This window comes from Lonchura striata, chromosome 9 (assembly GCF_046129695.1).
Source record: "Lonchura striata isolate bLonStr1 chromosome 9, bLonStr1.mat, whole genome shotgun sequence".
Taxonomy (NCBI): Eukaryota; Metazoa; Chordata; class Aves; order Passeriformes; family Estrildidae; genus Lonchura; species Lonchura striata.
The window spans coordinates 26,084,845-26,103,223 of NC_134611.1; the positions used below are offsets into that span (position 1 = coordinate 26,084,845).

At 41.0% G+C, this 18,379-nt stretch overlaps 1 protein-coding gene across 4 annotated transcripts in view; it reads left to right on the plus strand.

Moving 5' to 3' along the window:
- The first annotated feature begins 3,537 nt into the window (after window positions 1-3,537).
- The window catches only part of DENND1B (DENN domain containing 1B), a 152,442-nt gene continuing 137,600 nt past the window's right edge, over window positions 3,538-18,379 (plus strand). For all 4 annotated transcript variants that reach the window (XM_077785491.1, XM_021547477.3, XM_077785492.1 and 1 more), the window contains exons 1-2: window positions 3,538-3,624; window positions 6,395-6,459. In XM_077785491.1, coding sequence (XP_077641617.1) covers window positions 3,608-3,624; window positions 6,395-6,459 — 82 coding nt within the window. In that variant the 5' untranslated portion in view covers window positions 3,538-3,607. The remainder of the gene's footprint in view (window positions 3,625-6,394; window positions 6,460-18,379) is intronic.

Sequence of the window (18,379 nt, forward strand, 5' to 3'; positions counted from 1 at the left end):
ATGATGAAATCACATAATGTAGGTATATGGTGTTTCCTTAAAAGTATTTTTTTAAAGTATTGTCTCATGACAGTATTATGGCTAAGGAGTTTAATGGGGAAATTGATGTCTATGAATTTGGTAGTTTGGAAAACTTTGCATAGGTGAGATGATCTAGTCACTCATTTAGAACTGGGAATGGGTATATGTAAGATTCAAACAAAGTGATAAAACCCCAAAACCTCCAACCCCATTAAAATGGGGCTGAGAGTAAACTCATTGTAAGTGATGCTTTTCAAGTCTGTGAGGTGTGACAAGGTGATGATGTTGTTAGGAGATATACTGATAGCATCTGAGATAACATAAACCTACTGTAACTTCTTTGAAGGAACAAGGACTAAAACAGACCCAAGTACACTCAGGGGTGAGTGGAGAATTCTTGGTACAAGGTATAAACTACAGATTCTATCAAGGTATTCTAAAAAATATTTATTATGGCCATAGAGTGGGAAACTTAATAGGTTTTGATTTTGCCATTTTTGACAAACTCATTGGTGCTCCCAAGGGAGAACATGTCTTTCAGCAAGCTCTGCTAACAATGTTCTGAAGGAAATCCCTTTATGAGTTTCAGGAGCACTTAGGAGGAAGATCACTTTATTAGCAGCATGCTTTACTATTGAATGAATTGTACCTGGCAAGTGAGGAATTCTGTGATACTTAAGATTCCTTAATTCACACTATATCTGCTCCAGTTTATGGTGATGATGAGTGTTTTCTACATCTCAAAGACTTGCTGCAGTTATTTGGGGTGGGAGATTTGGATCTGTACAGAGTTACCTGTTGCTCCTATCTGCAAAACAAATGTTCATCTACCCCACCTCCAGCAAATCCATCTATATCAGTTCCTATGCTAATCTTTTAGATATAATTTAGGTTGAGGTCAGCCATTTTCATGTTATGCAAAACATAAAGAAAATGGCTTTGTGTTTTTTGGATTACATGTAGAACAGCTGATTTTGAAAAGTCCAAGTATCAGTTGCTTCATGGCTCTAATTTGGAATGAAAACCAGAGTAAAGAAAAGTAAACTACACTCACAGCTTCAGAATATACTATATTAATCAATTTTCTGCATATCTAGAGGTTTTGCTTTCAGATTTTCCTTCTTCCTTGATTCTCTTCCAAGGAAAAACTGAAACCAAGGCAGTGGCAAGAGGTAGTTTTGAACACCAATACCTTTCCCAAAATATCATCTTTCATTAGAAGCTGCCGTGGTTGCAAAACAGTCTTGAAAACATGAACTAAGTGTAACCTGGGCAGAGATGTCTGCTTAAGCTTTCACAGAGTCTGAAATAATAGCTCTGAGAGATGTGAGCCTCATCTCAACAGGGTGTTCTCTCATATGCCTTCTATTTTAAACTTGAACTTTCTCTACTCTTCCTGCTCTTCCAGGCAGGCAAGGTTTAGTCACTGCATGCAGTCAATTTACTCCAGTGACAAGGCATGTATTTACTTTGGGAAAGAAACCCTACCTATTTTTTCTCCAATTATGATAAAATGAAATCTAAGGGACCCAATGGTCCTATCTGCCAAAAGAGACCCTAGTCCAGGAGTGGCTGGAATTGCATGGTAGGTCAGCTTGACAGGCCACCAGATTACTCCTCTGTCTGCAAAAGTGGCAAGCATCAGCAGCTTAAGAGAAGAGAGAAATAAACACACACTAGACTTATAAAATATTTACTGTAATTCAAAATACAGATTTACTGCAATACCAGGGTTTTTCCTGGGGGGGCGGGGGGAGGATTGGGGTTTTTTTGGTTTTTCTTCTTGTACACCTCAAATGGAAATTTTCCACAAGTAAAATGTCTCAATATTTGGATAATCAGCTGCTCCAAATTCAATCTTGTTAAAATATTGGCTATTTTTTTTTTTTGCAGAAGAGACTTTCAAAATCTTTGTGCTTTGCAGTAGGTCTGGGGGGAGAGATGGAGGGCAGAAGGAAAGAAGGCAGAAGGACAGAGGCACATACATGACTGTGGTTGTGCCCCATATCCTTCCCCATGTGCTTCCTCTCCTTTTGGTTCTGTAACATCCCTGGGTGCTGGATACCTTGCTCTCCCCATCCCCTTGCTAGAGCAGACACGGGCATTGCTCCCTTCTCTCCTGGCTCTTTAGTCCAAACTGATCCCACCAGAGAAGTTCAATTTAACAGTGGGTGAATGAATGCTGCCTGCTGTGAGGGCCTCTCATGGTACACAAAAATACACATTTAACTTTTATTTTCCCTAAAAAACCCCTGAGCTACATGAAGCTACGTTGTTATATGTTAAGGATACAAAGCCCCAAGCAATTTTCATTTACTTCAGTGGGAGTTGCAAATACTGGCTGCTAAAACGTAGCCAAAAATTACCACAAAATGAGGCCTGGGAAAGCAAGTACTTGAAACCCAAGAAAATCCCCAAGCTAAGGTTACTGCTACAACATTCAGTTCTTTTTGTTGCACATCTATACAGTTTATTATTATTTAATCTATGTCCTGTGAGGTGTGTAGGATGTGCAATGAAGCCAAAACAATATTGGTTTGGAGAAGTTAATATTTGTAATTTCCTGACTTTTGAATATTTGATTTTTCAGCCCCAGTAATGCACTAATGCTGTTTTATGTGTTTAATATATAATTGGCTTGAATTTTTTTCATCTTTTCAACTGTTGATACGATGATTAGCTTCTAGAGGAAGAGTGAAAGAATGACGTTTTTTCTTTGGCCCAGTACCACAGAATCTATTTTATGCACTTTTTCATTGCAGTGTTACTATGTTGGTGAGGGAAACTTGGTGTAGGTGGGAATTTGGCTGCTCAGTAGCTCTCAGATGAATGAGACTTGGAAGCCTCTCAAGGACGGTGTTATTTTTATTTCCTTTCCAAACTCGAGGGAAGCACTCGAAGATTGAAAGCTTTTTATGTGTGTTTACGGGACGGTGGGTTTGCTCCAGCCGTCCCTGCTGCACCAGCTCTTCAGCAGTTTGGGATAGTATTTGTCCAGCACTCGATAAAACAAAACGCTAAGCAGATTACAGCAGGTTAAATTAACATTTATGACCTTTAGTACGAAAAGCTCCCCTTTCCTGCTGTGCATAAAGAACGTGAAAGGGCTGCTGCGGTGTGTCAGAGCACACAGGAGCCGGAGCCATCCCCTGAGGGCTTCAGCAGGGTGAAGGTGCCGCTGAGGGGGTCCCTCACGCCGCTCCCCGGGCGCTGCCCCGGCCCACCTGCCGGGCCTCGGCCGCACCTGCCGCGGAGGGCACGGGCCGCCCGCCGCCCCCGCCGGCCTCAGGTGACACCAGCCCCGCCGGCTCCCCGGGCCGCCGCGGAGCTTCCTGCTTCCCAGAAGGTGCCGGAGCGGCTGCAACAGGAACTGAGAGACGGGGGAGGAGGCGGTGCCGCCGCTCCGCCGCAGTCGCGGCCCGAGCCGGGGGAGCGGAGCGGAGCAGCCATGGGCCGCCGCCCGCCGCGGCGCTGAGCCGCCCCCGCCGCCCAGCGCTCCGCGGCCGGCGCTGCCCCTTCGCCCCCGCCGGGCGGGGCGCTTGTCCCTGGGGGCGCCGGGGCCGCCGCCGGGGCCCGCGATGTGACCATGGACAGCAGGTTCAAGTGAGTGCTGTGTGCGCGGGGCTGCGGGGCGCGGCGGGCCGGGCCGAGCCGAGCCCCCGCGGCGGGCAGGCGGCGAGCAGGCCCCGAGGCAGCCCCGGTCCGCCGGGCCCGGCGTGCGGCGGGCGGGGACGGGAGGAGGGGGAGCCCACCCGGCGGGAGCGTGCGAGGGGCCGGGCGCGCCCGCCGCGGCCGCTGAGTGACAGCGGGAAGGGCGGGCGGGAGGCGGCGGGGCCGGGGCCGGGGCGAGGCGGGACCCGCGGCGCGGGGGGAGCGGCGGCGCCCCCGACCCGGCCCGCGGCGGCGGGGAGGAGAAGGGGGCGGCCGCGGCCCCGCCGGCCGCTCTCCCGCCCCGCGCCGCCTCCCGGCCCCGCGGCCGCCCCGGCATCGCTCGGCAGCCGCCGGCCCGGCCGGGCAGAGGCCCCGGCGCCGGTCGGGCTGTGCCCGCGGAACGGGGCCTGTGCGGGGCCGGCAGCGCGGTGCCGAGCCCGCCGGCCCGGCAGAGCTGCCCGCAGTGCCCCTGCCCGCCGCGGGCCGAGGCTGTTCCAGGCATCCCTCTAGAAGGTGGCAGAATTGTCAGGGCTGGGAGGGAGCTCTGCAGATCATCCCGTCCCCTCGCCGTGCCAAGCCAGGGTCATGTAGAGCAGGTGACACAGGAGCACTTCAGGTGGGTTTGGAACGTCTTCAGGGGAAGACTCCACGACCGTCCTTGGGCCTGTTCACTGCTCTGCCGCCCTCAGTGTACTTCCTCACGTTCAGGTGAAACTCCATGTGTTACAGCTTGTGACCACCCTTCTGCCATCACGGCATGGCAGGTGCAGGAGGGTTCCTTGGGTGTTTGGGAGCGCTGCTGTCCAGGCTGCTCTCCGGCAGCGGCCGCCTGCTCTGGTGTCATTGAAAGCGACAAGATGTTACACACGGCTTTCGGCAATTGACAAACAGCTTCGTGTCTATACGCGCTGAGCAGGCTGGCACCGCGGAGCTGGCAGGGAAACGAGAGACCAGAGACAGGCTCACAATTCTCACATTAGTTTGACACATTTTTGACACTTCTAAGCGTAGTGGGATGTGAAGAGTAAACTTAGAAGCATTTTCCTGCAAAAGCAGTTTTAGCGTACTACAGTGAAAGACAGAAGGCAGTATTACTTCAAAGACGCTTTTTGAGTGTAACTCATCTAGGAGTTGAGTTAGAAACACTCATTTGGTGATTGTAACACAAACTGATTCACATTAAAAAACCTCAACCTGAGAGGATGAACCCAAGGCCTAAGCTAGAGCAATGTCATGGGGGGATGTAAATTCTTTTAAATGAAGTAATTTTGTGGTTCAGTTTTCTAGGTTACTCAACCAAGCACAGCCTTATCAGTTTCATTCTGAACCTGCTCACCAGCCAGAGGAAAAATGGACAGTTTAACACCAGAGTAAATCTCCAATGTCCTGGATTTATGCTGTTGTAACTCAAACCAGAATTTAATCTCCTATACACAGGATCAGTAGATACAGGATTTCCCCCTAAAAAATGCTTTAAAATGCAAGGAAAAAGTGTGACATGGGCAGTTTATGTCTTCATAATCCAAATTGGACTATAACTGTGTGTCTCAATGGATGATGGTGCTGAGGTCAGTGAAAGCATTAACTGAATCAATTAATTTGTGACAGCTGAGTTTTTCCCTGGCTCAGCCTTTGGATTTCATTCAATACTTTATTTAAAGAAACAACAATGTTTTAATTTGCTTTATGTGAAGCATCCTAGAAACCTGGAACCAAATAATGGTGTTTTTTTTTTTTTTTTCCCTCTGCCTAAATCTCCAGCTGATTTCAGTGGGAGTGTTACACAAGATAGGAGTTCTAGTGTGAGCCTTTTATGTGGTTAAATAGATAATTGATATGGGTGCGGTTATACCGCTTGTTTTTAATATAAATAGCAGTGTGCTTGGTAGGCAGAGAGGGGTGGATGGCATGGTAATGGCATTTAGACCTGTTTCAATGAGTATGTAGTTTGGGATTAGGCTGAGTGTTAATTGCTGTTGGCACATGCAGTTTTTTATTATCATCAGGTGGAAGAGGCGCCGGCCGTCACACGCAGCTGCCCTTGATGGCTACTGCAGATAGGGAGGCACTCGATAAAACGAGTTCCTGGCTAGCTGGGGCTTGTGTCCATCCCCAGTTAGGGCACGCGTGTTGGCTCTCGCGCTGAATCACGCCTGAGGTTCAGCCTTTAGAGTCCCAGCTGGCCATCGATCGATACCTGGTGAAAGAGGAAGCCAAACGATTCTCGGCCTTGGGGTGGTAATCAGGCGCTTTTAAAGGATAGCGGCTAAACACAGGGAATCCAAATGGAAGTCTAATGATGGGCTATTCCCACGTAGTAGAAATAAGACATAGCTGTAGAAAAGGCTGCCTGTGACTTCATTAATATTGCAGATTGATTGATTGATAAGGAGCTTAATAGCTTTTTTCTCAACTGTTAGATGAGTTATGGAGTGACTTAAAAGCTATTTTATATATATATATATATATATATATATGGCAGTGACAATATAATGTAAATAAATCACAAAGTTTAGCTTGTTTATCTTTCTTATTCCTTTCTTAAGGCCATATAGGGAAATGTGATGTTTTGGTTCTTCCTTAGAACTAATCTGAGTACTAATTTTGTTTTAATGATATTTTAATTCTATTTATTATTCTGCAAAAATAATGGAAAGGATATAACAGTAGAAATAAGATCTGAAATATGTATGTGATAATCGATTGTGTTTGTTTCTTCCAGGGAAAATCCAGAACGTACCTTTGATTTGGTACTGAAAGTAAAATGCCAAGCTTCAGAAAACGAAGGTAATGCACTTTGCCTATGATATTTATGTAGAGAAATGAGAGCTGGAAAAAAATAATTGTCATCCCAATCTAGTGTTATTTTATACTTTGAATTGCTTTTGGACTGAGATTGTGTTAGAATGTACCTATGATTATTTTATTGCTTTTTAAAATGTATTACTTTGTAGTTGTTGTGGGGTTTTGATTTAGCTGTTGTAAAAATATTTTTATTCTCTATGGTATATTTACACAACTTGGACTTTAAATGTGTTTTCTACTCTTAAAATGTTGATTTTTTGTAAGATTTAATTTTAGAAGAACAGCTGACTTCTGTCTATCAGGGGAGTGTTACTTTTGATCCGTGTGAGAGAGCTAAAGTAAGTTATTTTCTGAAAAACAATAGGAGGAGACTTTCTTTGTACCTCATGTTTGGCAGCTGCCTTGGTTTGTTACACCATAAAAACAGCAATGAGAGCTGCCTTGAGCTTGTATCAGCCATCACTTTCACATCTCTATAAACATGAGGAAAAAGAGATGTAGTAGTGCGAGAGTGGTCTGAGAGAGACTTTTTTTTTTGCCTCTTGGGTAAAAAGAAGATGGGCTTTCCAGTACTGAAATTAAAGTGACCTCTTGAAAGTCCACTGCGGGAACTCGGTTCATGTTCTCATCTGAGGTTGCTGGCCTTACAAAAGCAAAGGGAGAGGAGGAGTCTTGTTGGGGTTGTATTGTAGTCATGTTAGTCTGTGACAGCTGTGTCTTAATCACAACTGTAAAAACAATAAACTGCATCTTAAAATAAACTATATTTCATATCCTACTGTACTAAAGGATACTATTTCCAGAGTTTACTACTTTAACAAGTAAGAGGCCTGTAGAAGCTTATAGCCCCAAACCATCCTTTTTTTTTTTTTTTTTTTTTTTAAATATATGTTTCAGACAGCATTACTGTTTGTGTGAGTTGTAGGAATGTGCCTAATGTGTTTGGGAAAAAAAAACATTTTTGTTGAAGCTAAACAGTTGCAGGTCTTCAGGTCTTTTATTTATTTTTGTAACCAGCCAGCATCCTCCAGTTTATCACCTGCTTTTTAGATTTGTTGTTGGTATTTGGCAAATCAGGTGGACTTTCCTAACTGATCATTGTTGTGGCTTGTATCACATAGCACTCTGCCTGTTTTTATATCCCTTTTACAGTTTTTGCCTTAGTGATTTCAGAGATGATGTCTGGGAATCCTGCTTAGCTACTTGACTTTGGGTCTGTTCCTCCTTGCATTGTGCTTTTAGTCTCAGCCCCCACCCAATATCCCTTCCTGGGGGCCTGTTCACATCTTGGCTTAGGCCCAGCTTCAGGCTACAAATCTTATTCCCTTTTTTTCCTTTCCCCCTGGAGAGCTAGACTGTTGGCAATCCTTCCAGGTCTTCATCTTGAAAGGTGTGGGCTTTTTCCTTCTGTGATCAGAACATGGATCTATATCCTTTTAACTCCTTTTATCTTCTGTTTGACTTCTCATTTTTCTTGTGCATCTTTCTGCCACTGCCTTCATAAGAAACCACTTCTCCTTGCGTGCAGCTCTGTGAAAGACTGCCTACACCTCAATTTTGGTCATAGGCACTTCCGTTGCCTCTCTTGGTTGGTAGTTTTGCTGTTTATCACTTGTTCTCTCTGGAGAGGAGCATCTTTAAGAAATCTGTGTGTCTCCTCACACTGTGACACAAATTAATGTGGGGACTGTGTTTGTGACTATATTGTGGTTGCATTCTCTGCTGTTCCCCTTTTTGTCACGATTGCTTCTATGAGGGCTCAGTTGCTCTTGGTTCATGGGGTGCCCAAAGATAGGAAGGAGGTTTCATACCAATAATTTTTTGGAGTCTGCAGTGTGTAACTGGCACGGGGCCTAGGGCATCTTCAGCTGGCCTGGAGCTTGTGTTGATCTTGGATGCATCCACAGATCAGGACAAAAATACAGTCCCCTTTGCCAATCTAACAGTGCTGGCTGAATAGTCCAGTTACCATCCTGTTGTACTTGGTGACCCATCTGGGATTTGTTCTAATATCTTTTGTATCATATCTAGTTCAGATAACAAACACTCCAGTGAGGGCTTTACATCATATTTACATATGGTATTATGAGCACAGTGATGTATCAGATTAATATATCTGAATGTTAAAGTTATCTAAAGGAAATTCACAAGGGACAAAAGTGTATTCTCTTCACTGCCACTTTAGAAATGAAGCACAGGGCTTGTCATGCAAAACAGGGAGCTTTCAAGGTTGGTTTATTATAAGGCCTAACAAATTTGACAGTTACCCTGTATTGTAGGTCTTGCCTTTAAATAGATTTTCATGCTAGGATAATCTTTTGAATATATCATACTTGGAAAACACGATCCATTCACCTGGTTCTTTGCTCATGCCTCTTTCTTATGAAAGAGATTTGTGTTTAAATAGGGGCTTTCTCCCTCGCATCCCATCTGCTCCCTGTACTTGATCCTGAAGCTATGTCAGGACTGAATTTGTGACATCACTGTCACCAGTGTTGCCGTGGAAATATCACAGCCGCAAAATTATGATCTCCCTGCATGAGTGAGCAGCAGGAGGAGCTGACTTAGGATAGAGGAAGACCTTAATGTGACCCATGCATCCCTAAGCTTTTTCTTCTCAAGCTTTGCTGTAGTCTGTGTTCTCCTGTATTTTAATTTCCTGTGCCAATGTATAACTGTTCTAACAAATCAAAATGGAGGTGGCCTAACTGCACATGGAGCTCTTTCCAAGATGTTTTTGTGAGGATGGTAAATGCCTGCAACAATCTGACATGACTGAGAATTTTGCTGTTAAAATTGTTTAACACTTTTGGAAAAGTATTTTTTCATAACTTCTTAATTACAACATAGCTCTCCTCAAGGAATATCAGTTTTTCAGATGTTACATTGTCCTAGGACTGTTCCAACTGTAAAGGATCATACATACATGAAATTCAGCAGCATATAGTTTCTTATATGTGTTAAGAAGTTTGTTCTTCAGTTATTCCATTAATTATTTTCAACATAGATGTTTACATTGAGTAGAAACCGAAGAGATTTCATGTAAGTTAGTATGAATTTATCACTTCTTGTTTGGTAGGTAGCTCTTGAATTGGTTACAGGCTCAGTTGTGCTAGCATGTATTTATTTATAGGTGGATCAAAATTTTGTTTCCCACTGGATACATAGTTTCTGGATTTTTTGTGGTTTAAGAGTAGTTTACATGAATATTTGTTACTCTGTTTTAACCTACAGGAATGCACAGTAGCATTGCTAGAATAGTGATCTTCTACCCCTTTCCTCAGACAGGAGAGGGCAAAAAGGATACTCTCTACCTAAATATTCTCATAATTCCTTCAACAGTTCAGGATATGCGCTTACTGTATTTTCAGAGTAAATCTCCAAAGAGGAGACAAAACACTTAAGATCAACATGAGATTGTAGCCCAGATCATAACTTTGAGTCCTTTGCAGTGCTGAGGGTAGTAAACATCAATTAGTAGTTGATGTGACAGCTTTTACTTAGGAAAATTCATAACGCATTTCTCGCAAGACTTTGAGATGAATTAGCCTCTGTTCAGCAGAGTTTGCTAAGTGACTGGGACAGAAGTGCTAAGCTATTCTAACAGCCTGGTATTTGTTAATTGTGAATTTGGCTTGCAATGTGAGTAGCACCTTACAGAAAAGAGTTTTATACTACCTTCCAGGCAGTTGCATATTTTTGTAATTCTTTTCCGTGTTTTTCCTTAATGAACAGTGAACAAGAAATAGCAAAAATGTGTGCTCAATTTAATATCAGCAGTAGGCCTTCTGTATTAAATTTTCACTTACTGACCCATAGGGCAGCTTGATAACAGATCTTATCACAACTGTGGTGTTATTTTAAGGACAAGAATTGCTCTTCAGCTTTAGGGTGAGAAGTTTTTTGCACTTTGGGCTGAGTCACCCTTACTGGGTATCAGGAGTAAAGCAGTGGTTCAGTTGTCCTAAGTGCACAGTCTTACATAAGGCATTGCTCAACAGCTGCACCTACAGCAAGTTTACTCTTCTCCTGGCACTCTTCTGTCATTTGAAAATTACACTGCAGCTTGCATTGGGAGATGGGTTGGAGCCTAGGAATTAACTGAACAAAGCTGTCTGCAGCTTTTTTTTTTTTTTTGCCATCCTTCTATCATGAAAAGTAAATTGAGTTTCTGGAAGGTTGATGTTTCTGAACTTTTCTACAAGATGTGTCCAAATTAATAGTGCCATTTTAATTTCTGTGAGGAGTGTATATTTATCTGTGTATCTATGAGTGCACAAGCATGTACAGGTTGTGCATACACACCTCTAAGTCTGAACTGTGGGTTTGAATTAAATGGGCACAGATGAAGCTGGCAATTTCACTCAGTCTATAAATTTTATATCCTGTGTATTGGTTCTGTTAAAACTGGGTTGCAGATGCAAAAGGCAGTGCAGATGCAGTAGAAAAGCAATGTGCAACAGCTTCTCTGAACATAAAGCCTTCAGCGTTTCTGTCCACAGTTTCCCGAGAAGATGACTCAGAGTGGTTTCAGTGTGGTTAAGAGGATGCTGTTTGCTACACCTTCTTTTTCTTTGATTATTGCACATTAAAAAAGCAACAGAAAGGCTCCTCGGAGGCTGCAGGTAAATCCAGAAAAATCAACCACTTTGTGGTTTGGGTCTAAAGCAGTCCTGACTGTTCAAGTTTGACTTGAAAACCCTTTTAAAGTGCTAGTTCGTTTTCTGTCCAGTCTAAGAACAATTGTTGGGACACCCTTGAAATTTGGTTGCTTTGTCTCTATTTCTTTTTTTAAATGCTAAGAAGTCTTATATAACTCTAGGACTAGATAATACGATTTCCAGAGAAGGTGTTAAATAGGTTGTGTTGAATTGCATTAATAACTCCTATAGTTTATTTTGCTTCTGCCAGAATGATAATAAAGCTTAGTGATGTGTGATCTCCAAATCTTTTTTATTTAAAGGGCCTTATAGTCATTAAATTTTCAAGAAAAAGCCGCAAATCCAGTTTAATTGTGTGTTGGTAGAGTTAAAAACTGTATGCATTAAGTCCAGGAATTAGTTTAGAAATGCAAAATTCTTTGTATGAGGTTTGATTGCTCTCTGTTAAGGTACTAACAAAATACGTAAATTCAGAAACGCTCTAATTCCAAAAACAAGTTTAATGCAGTTGTTAGTTTTGTCCAAGGGTAACCTGTCTTGCTTTGGTAAGGTTTTGTTTTGGAGTCTTCCAAAGCTGCTTGCAGGATTGTGGACAGAGCAAGCACCACTTTTTCTTCTTCTGTTTTTTCTTCACTCTAGAGAGTTGTTTGTTAACCACATACTCTGAGCCACTGGGTGTAACGTGCTGATCAAGATAACTTATTTCCTCTGCTCTATATTTTTTTGTACAGCATCTCTTGAATCTGATGAAAAAGATAATTCTATCAGTGGTAATACATAAAGAAGTCTGCAGGATTCTTTTAAGAGCAGTAAAAACTTCTGATGCAGTGTTTATATACTGCTGACCTTTTTCCCTGTTCGTTTTAGCTGGAAGGGTACTAAAAAAGTACTGGCCCACAGAAAGTTTCTCTAGTTTTTAAAGCATGCTCTGTTCTTCAGGTAACTGTGGAGGGCAACTATATTTTGCTATGAACTAGATAAGCTTTCTTAAGGTATTTAATTTGTGTGTATATTTTTAGTCTCAAATACTGTTAACAGAATTAAGTTAACATATTCAAATTTTTCAGTTGGTAAAATATAATTTGACAGCATTGGATATCTGCTTATAGTCTTAGCTTAGATGCAGTTTCTCTGTATTAAAAAAAAATAAAGCTTTCTTTTTAGATTCTTCAGAAGTTTCATTGAGCTTAACATCCGCTCCCCTGCCCCAACTCATTAACTCATATGTTATTTAGGTTAGTGCTACTTCCCTGTAATGGTTTTTGCTTTTCTATTGAAATTTCGAAGCTAAAAAGGACATTTAATCTAGCCTGGTTTCTCTATAGGACTGACTGATGAGGAGAAGAAAATATCAGTCTTTTGTTGAGGGTTGTGTAAATGCTTTGAAGACAAAAGCAGGTAGGGTAGTAAAAGCAGGTAGAGCATCACTTGTGTCCTTTAGACAAAACCAAAGAATATAAGCCAGAGTTTGGCTGAAGTTCTCTAGTGTATAAACACCAAACATAGTTTTAAATCCTTCATAAATTATAATCTTTAAACCCTCCACTTGTAGCTAAATGAGTAATTTCATTGTGTTCAAATTTCTGGCATTTAATTGGAAAGCCCCTGAGGGTATGAACAATGTCTTCTGTGTGTTTGGACTGTCACTGTCACAGAGTGGGTGTTGGAAAATTATGAACAACAAAACCAATTAAGACAAGAATGATTTTGCATCTTAAAATAAAGATTGGCATTTGGATGCTTTTTACCTTTCCCCTCCGTTCTCCAAAGACTGAAATGCAGTGTAGTCTCTACAACTTTCATCTTCTCTACAGATGCAAAAACGTGGAGGAAAATGTCGCTACTTTTCAGTGTCTCATTTCCTACATATCATTTTTTTTCCACCAACCTCCAGAGATTCTTGGATGTGTGTGTAATTTGGAGGTGGGTGCAGATATGTGTGTGTAGGAGGGGAAGGGGTGAGAGCTGCTGCAGAAATAGGTCAAGGAAGCCCTTTCTCCTATCTCGCCTGCATTCTTTACCAGGGTGAAGAGCCCTCCGTGGGGAGGGCTGACCCTGCTCCCAGCAGCCAGAGGACAGTCCTGGGAGGGGTGGCAGGCTCTGCTCTGCTGCAGAGATTCCAGCTGCAGTAATGTGGGGGCAGGCACTGTGCTATCAGTGCTGGGCGAGATGAATGATTCCCCTGCAGGCACTTGCCTGGCTGTGTCCGTTTCTCATGCAATGCCATATGCCACTTTCAGCAGTGTGATCGGGTTTTGGGCAGTGAAATTAAAAGGGAAAAACTTGATGAGTTAAGGAATACAAATACTAAGCTGATATAAAAAGGATTTTGTATAAAATAGAATGAACAAACTAGTATTAGTATAACTAAATATAAGTTGAAAACAGCAATGTGTGTAATGTAGTCAATCGGTATGAAAGTTGACGTTCTTATGCTTTTTTCAAATTTAATTTTAGTTTCATTTTAGTACTTCACTATTTGAGATGGCTGCCTGGGGGATAGTTTGTGGGCTTTTAAATTGCTTGCATTCAGAAGTGTTAAGAGTTTGCATATTTTCCTAAGCTAATATCAGCATGCTTCAGCCCTCCCACACACTGAACAACCAGCCCATCGTACACAGAAATTTCTCTCTCTTCAATGGGATATTTTATGCTGCTTGCTCTCTTCATATATAGTTTAATGACTTTTTTTTTGTATGGAGGATTTAAAATCTGCTGAAAAAAACTTTGAAAACTGATAAACTTCCAAGGTTTAAAATGCTGTTTTTGCAGAGCTGTAAGACACTTTTCTGTCTGCCACTCATTTGAAGAGGCTGAAGTGTAGGGTTTCCTGTCTGGTTAACAAAAATAGTTTTAAATTTCTTTTTCCTTTGCCACCGATGATATTATCTGGAGAATGGCAGGTACATGTAGATGCACATGCTGATCATCTAATTGTTGAAATGGATACTTCTGTTTATAAATAAAAAAAAACATGATCAGGCTACAAAGGAAAGAGTTATATAAGTGTTCATGAAGGGTTTAAAAACCCCTGAGGCCAAGTAAAGTGCTATTTTTATTCTTTAAAGTAATGTAGTAAGAGCGATTTGAGCATAGTGTTGCTTTGCAACTAATATGTTAAGAATCTATATTTTTCACGTCAGGCTGATACGTGATAACTCCAAGATCCTGGTAAAAATATATTTACAGGCAAATACTTAGGGTGGAAGATTCTGTGTGACAGATAAAGTAATAAAATGCTGAAAACATGACTTCTGATAGCCACCTTTAATATTTTCCCATGTATTTTGGAGGGCTGTAGCTTTATGCTTAGAATTGAATAATTTGAGTGAACAAAGGCTTTTTATATTTGGTGAATGTGATTTAGGAGAAAATTTTTAAACTTAGTATTGAACTTTATATGGAAAAAAGAAGAGAAAAAGCAGAAGTTAAGAAAAAAAGGCCTGAATAAGATTTTGGGTGTGGTATCTGCACTTCCTGCACTTTCTCAGTTTACAGTCATACTGTGTTCCTTGAAAAATTTTCAATCCTTGTTCGGAAGGTTTTGTCCAAGTGTTAAATCCTTAATTAGAAACAAGGTCTGAACAACGCCCTTAGATTATGTTTCCTGAATCTGGTTTCTTTACACATTTGAATGGATATTCAGATATAGATTAAAACCTAGCTAAAATGAAAAACTTGTGTCTGAGAAGAGCATATTGGTTAGGGCTTCTCTGGGACATATTTTTAAAACTTTCTCAGTTAATGGCAAGTTTGATCATCATAGAGGCATAATCTTCATAGCCAAGGTATTTTGCTGTAAGTGGTTTAACACTGCATTATTCCTTAAACTCAGAACCATAGAATGACACAAATACTTCCTGTTCATCTGACTTTAGATGCTGTTCAATATCAAGGGTTTATTTGTTGTGCTACTTGAACCTGTGTTAGAGCACATAAAATATTATTGTGTTATCATTGTGTGGATGGGGTGAAGTATTTGCTTTTGGGAGGAGGCAGTTCTTTTGTTGTGCCAAAGGACTAGCTAAATGCAAAAATCTGCTGTCTTAGTAGTTAAATACTGGATGCTAAATAGTGAATTTAGTGTATTGAGATAGTTGCACTTGACACAGGGAAGCCATGCTGATAATGATTATAGGCACAGCATTATTTCCTTCAGAAGTTACAAAGAAAAGCTTAACATTTTAAGGCAGTTGTTTCCAGGAATGAAATTGAGTTATTATGGAACAGTGTTACTTTTTATATCCTCAGGTTAAGATGCAGTACAAAAAAAAAGAGTGGTTTGTGCTACATTGAATGTATTCTGTTTAAATGCAAAATAAGAAAATGTGAAGGGTGAAGGACAAGGGTTGTGTGGTGATTGCATACTTATCTAGAAATCTGGAAGTTTATAATGAGTTTGAAATAATGGAGTGAAACTACTGTGCCTTTAGAGTGTCAAAAGGGAAACAGTTACTGTAATGTAGTCTTGCTGGCAGGAGCTGATCCTTTATGCATCCTTCTGGAGGTCACTTGGCTCCTAAGCTGTGTTTGCTGTTTGTGATTCACTTCAAATAGTGGCCCTGCTAAAAACGTGAGGGAAGCATCCTTCCTGCTTCTGGTGGCACCTGGCAGGCTGGCTCTGTGGGCACGCTCACCTCCAGCTGCTGGGGCTGCCTCAGGAGCTGACAGGAAAGTTCACTATGCAGGTCACACAGGGAGGAACGATGGGATTTTCATGCCATTCAATGTAGCATTGGCTGTTGATTGATCTCTTAGTGTTGATTTCAAGTATTTCAGGTTTGTTCAAGTAAATGTACTGCCAGATCAGAAAGCTAAACACAACTAGGGATGTCCTTACTCTGTCCTACTATCTTCCTGTTGGCTTTATGTTTGAATCTGTTTGGGTTTTGTTAAACTCTTCTCCTGTTTTTGAAGAAATGACAACTGTGGTGACTTTTTCTAGTTTTTCTGTTCACAAAAAAAATTTAGCTCCTAAGAAAAAAACCCACAAACTCAAAGTTAGATCCCTGTCACCTGTCAGCATTTTGAAGCATTGCAGATTTGGAGATAGTCAGAATTTTGTTTACACAAAATGAAAATTTAATCTAAAGATCACAATTGCACTAAATTGGTATAATGCAGTATTTCATAGAACTGAAAATAGTTAACAGTATTGTGACACAGCAGAGGAAATTCTGATGAATTTTGTGTCCAGGAAAGACTTTTTCTGGTATTCATCCTCTAGGTAACTTTTCCCTCTAAGAATACTGCCAACTTAATGAGAAGTTCAGTTTCCTAGCAGCTGATGAACTTTTGCTGTCACATCAGAGGAGGCTGTGATGTCAGTGGTTCTGTGCCAGGACAAATAAAGCTTCCTGACACCGAAACTGAGTTAGGTGAGGTTCGGAGCTTTCAGTTTCAATGAGGCATTTTTAATTGGTGCATCTGAGTAAATCCATTTTAGTTTCTGGGAATGGACATGTTGCATGCAATGTAAGTATGTGTTTCCATCTGCTTTAACTTGGGTTTGGAGCCCTCCAGCACCTTATTAGTTCTAGTCTAAAAATGCTTTTACAAGTGTCAGGCAAGAAAAAAAAAAGTCAGAACTAGCAAGTGTAATTAATAAGTAAGGAATTTATAAAGAACTTCTTTTTTCTTGTCTTGATACATTATGCTGTATTACACAAATAATTATTTGAAAAATGTTCTTTTGCATTCTGGTTGTGATGTTAGAAATCAATACTACCACACTGCTTTACCAAAAAAAAGCTTGAGATGACCACCCCTCAAGTGCCTGGGTGGAAACATTTTTCACTATCAATAAAAACATTAATAAACTAATGTCTGTCTTAAACTGTGTGGCAGCTAGTGATGGTGTCTCTCTTGTTTTAAATAAACAATTTTGTGTGATGCTACTGGACTGACAGATACAGCAGACTGTCATTGAGAATACTTGTCAGGTCTTGTAGTCCTTGGAGGGAATTTGCATTGTGTTTTCCGCAAGTGAACAAAGCAGAAATCATCTCAGCTCCTGGTATTGGGGAAGGTGATGAAGGACAGGGTAAACCAGATCAAACAATAATAAAAATAAACTAAACTACCAGAGTTTTCAGTGGAAGTAGGATGAATTTTGGAAATAAAAAGGTAACAAATTGTGTTGGCTGTGGTCAGCAGAGCTCTTGAGGCCAGTAAATCCATGAGGATGGGCAGATCCAAAGCACTTGATCGGTAATTGCTGGGGAGCATGAACTTGGTCTGCTTATATATTATCTGCTTTGTGTAGCTTAAATAGGTGACGAAGATCTGAAACTGCAGCATGCATTGAAGCTCTAAAAAGAGAAAAATACTTTGCTTTCAGCCTGAAATTATTTCAGTTCAATCTGTAGGTTTGCCTGACCCTCCAAGATGTGGGCTTGCATGTCTCTCAGCTTTGAAACCCTGATTTTCTCTGTGTTTCCCAGAAAGCTTTGTGGTAACATTTGCTGTAAGAGAACCCATCTGTGTGGCTTCTCATATCTTGGTGTTTTGGTTAGAGATACTTTCTATGGCTTCTGGACCTTCATAAACTGGAAAATACTCTGTGTGAAAATAAGGATATCTTGTTATGAGATGCTCTCTGCAAAAGGAGAGTACCCAGTAGAAATTCTAGCTTTCAGGTGAACAGTAGCTGAACTTCAGATGCTCTCCAGCTTTTAAAATATTCAACAACCCATCTAAAAGGAGAGAGAAGTGCTGACTATAAAAATTGGAATGTGTGTTCAGTCACTTTGTAAGTAAGATATGGCCTAGGATTGTAGAATGATCTATGCATTCAGCAGTTAACATTATCATTAATAACTTTAGTAAAAGAACCTGGAATTAATTCAATTTAGGACAGTTGCAGAGTTGCTCATTACAGCTGTACTGTAGCATGGATTCAGAGCCAATCTGTGTAAAGTAAATGCAGTTCCAAATGCAGTAGATGCAGTTCCAGATTTCTGCTGAGAACATAACTGGGTTCTGTATGGACCCAAATCAAAATTTCTCACATTATCTCTTAGGAACATAATGGAATTTTATAATCTGATAAAATAACATTGTTTTGTTTCTCGCCATGTACATTCCTCCTTTTATCTTAATATAACAAGGAAATTTGATACTGGTATGTACTACTGGGGGACTTCTGCTACTGGAGTTCTGATTTGGTGTATTTTAGCACTAGAAATTATTAATCTAAGCATGACCAGTATGTTTTATTGTCAGCACATCTTGAAATACTC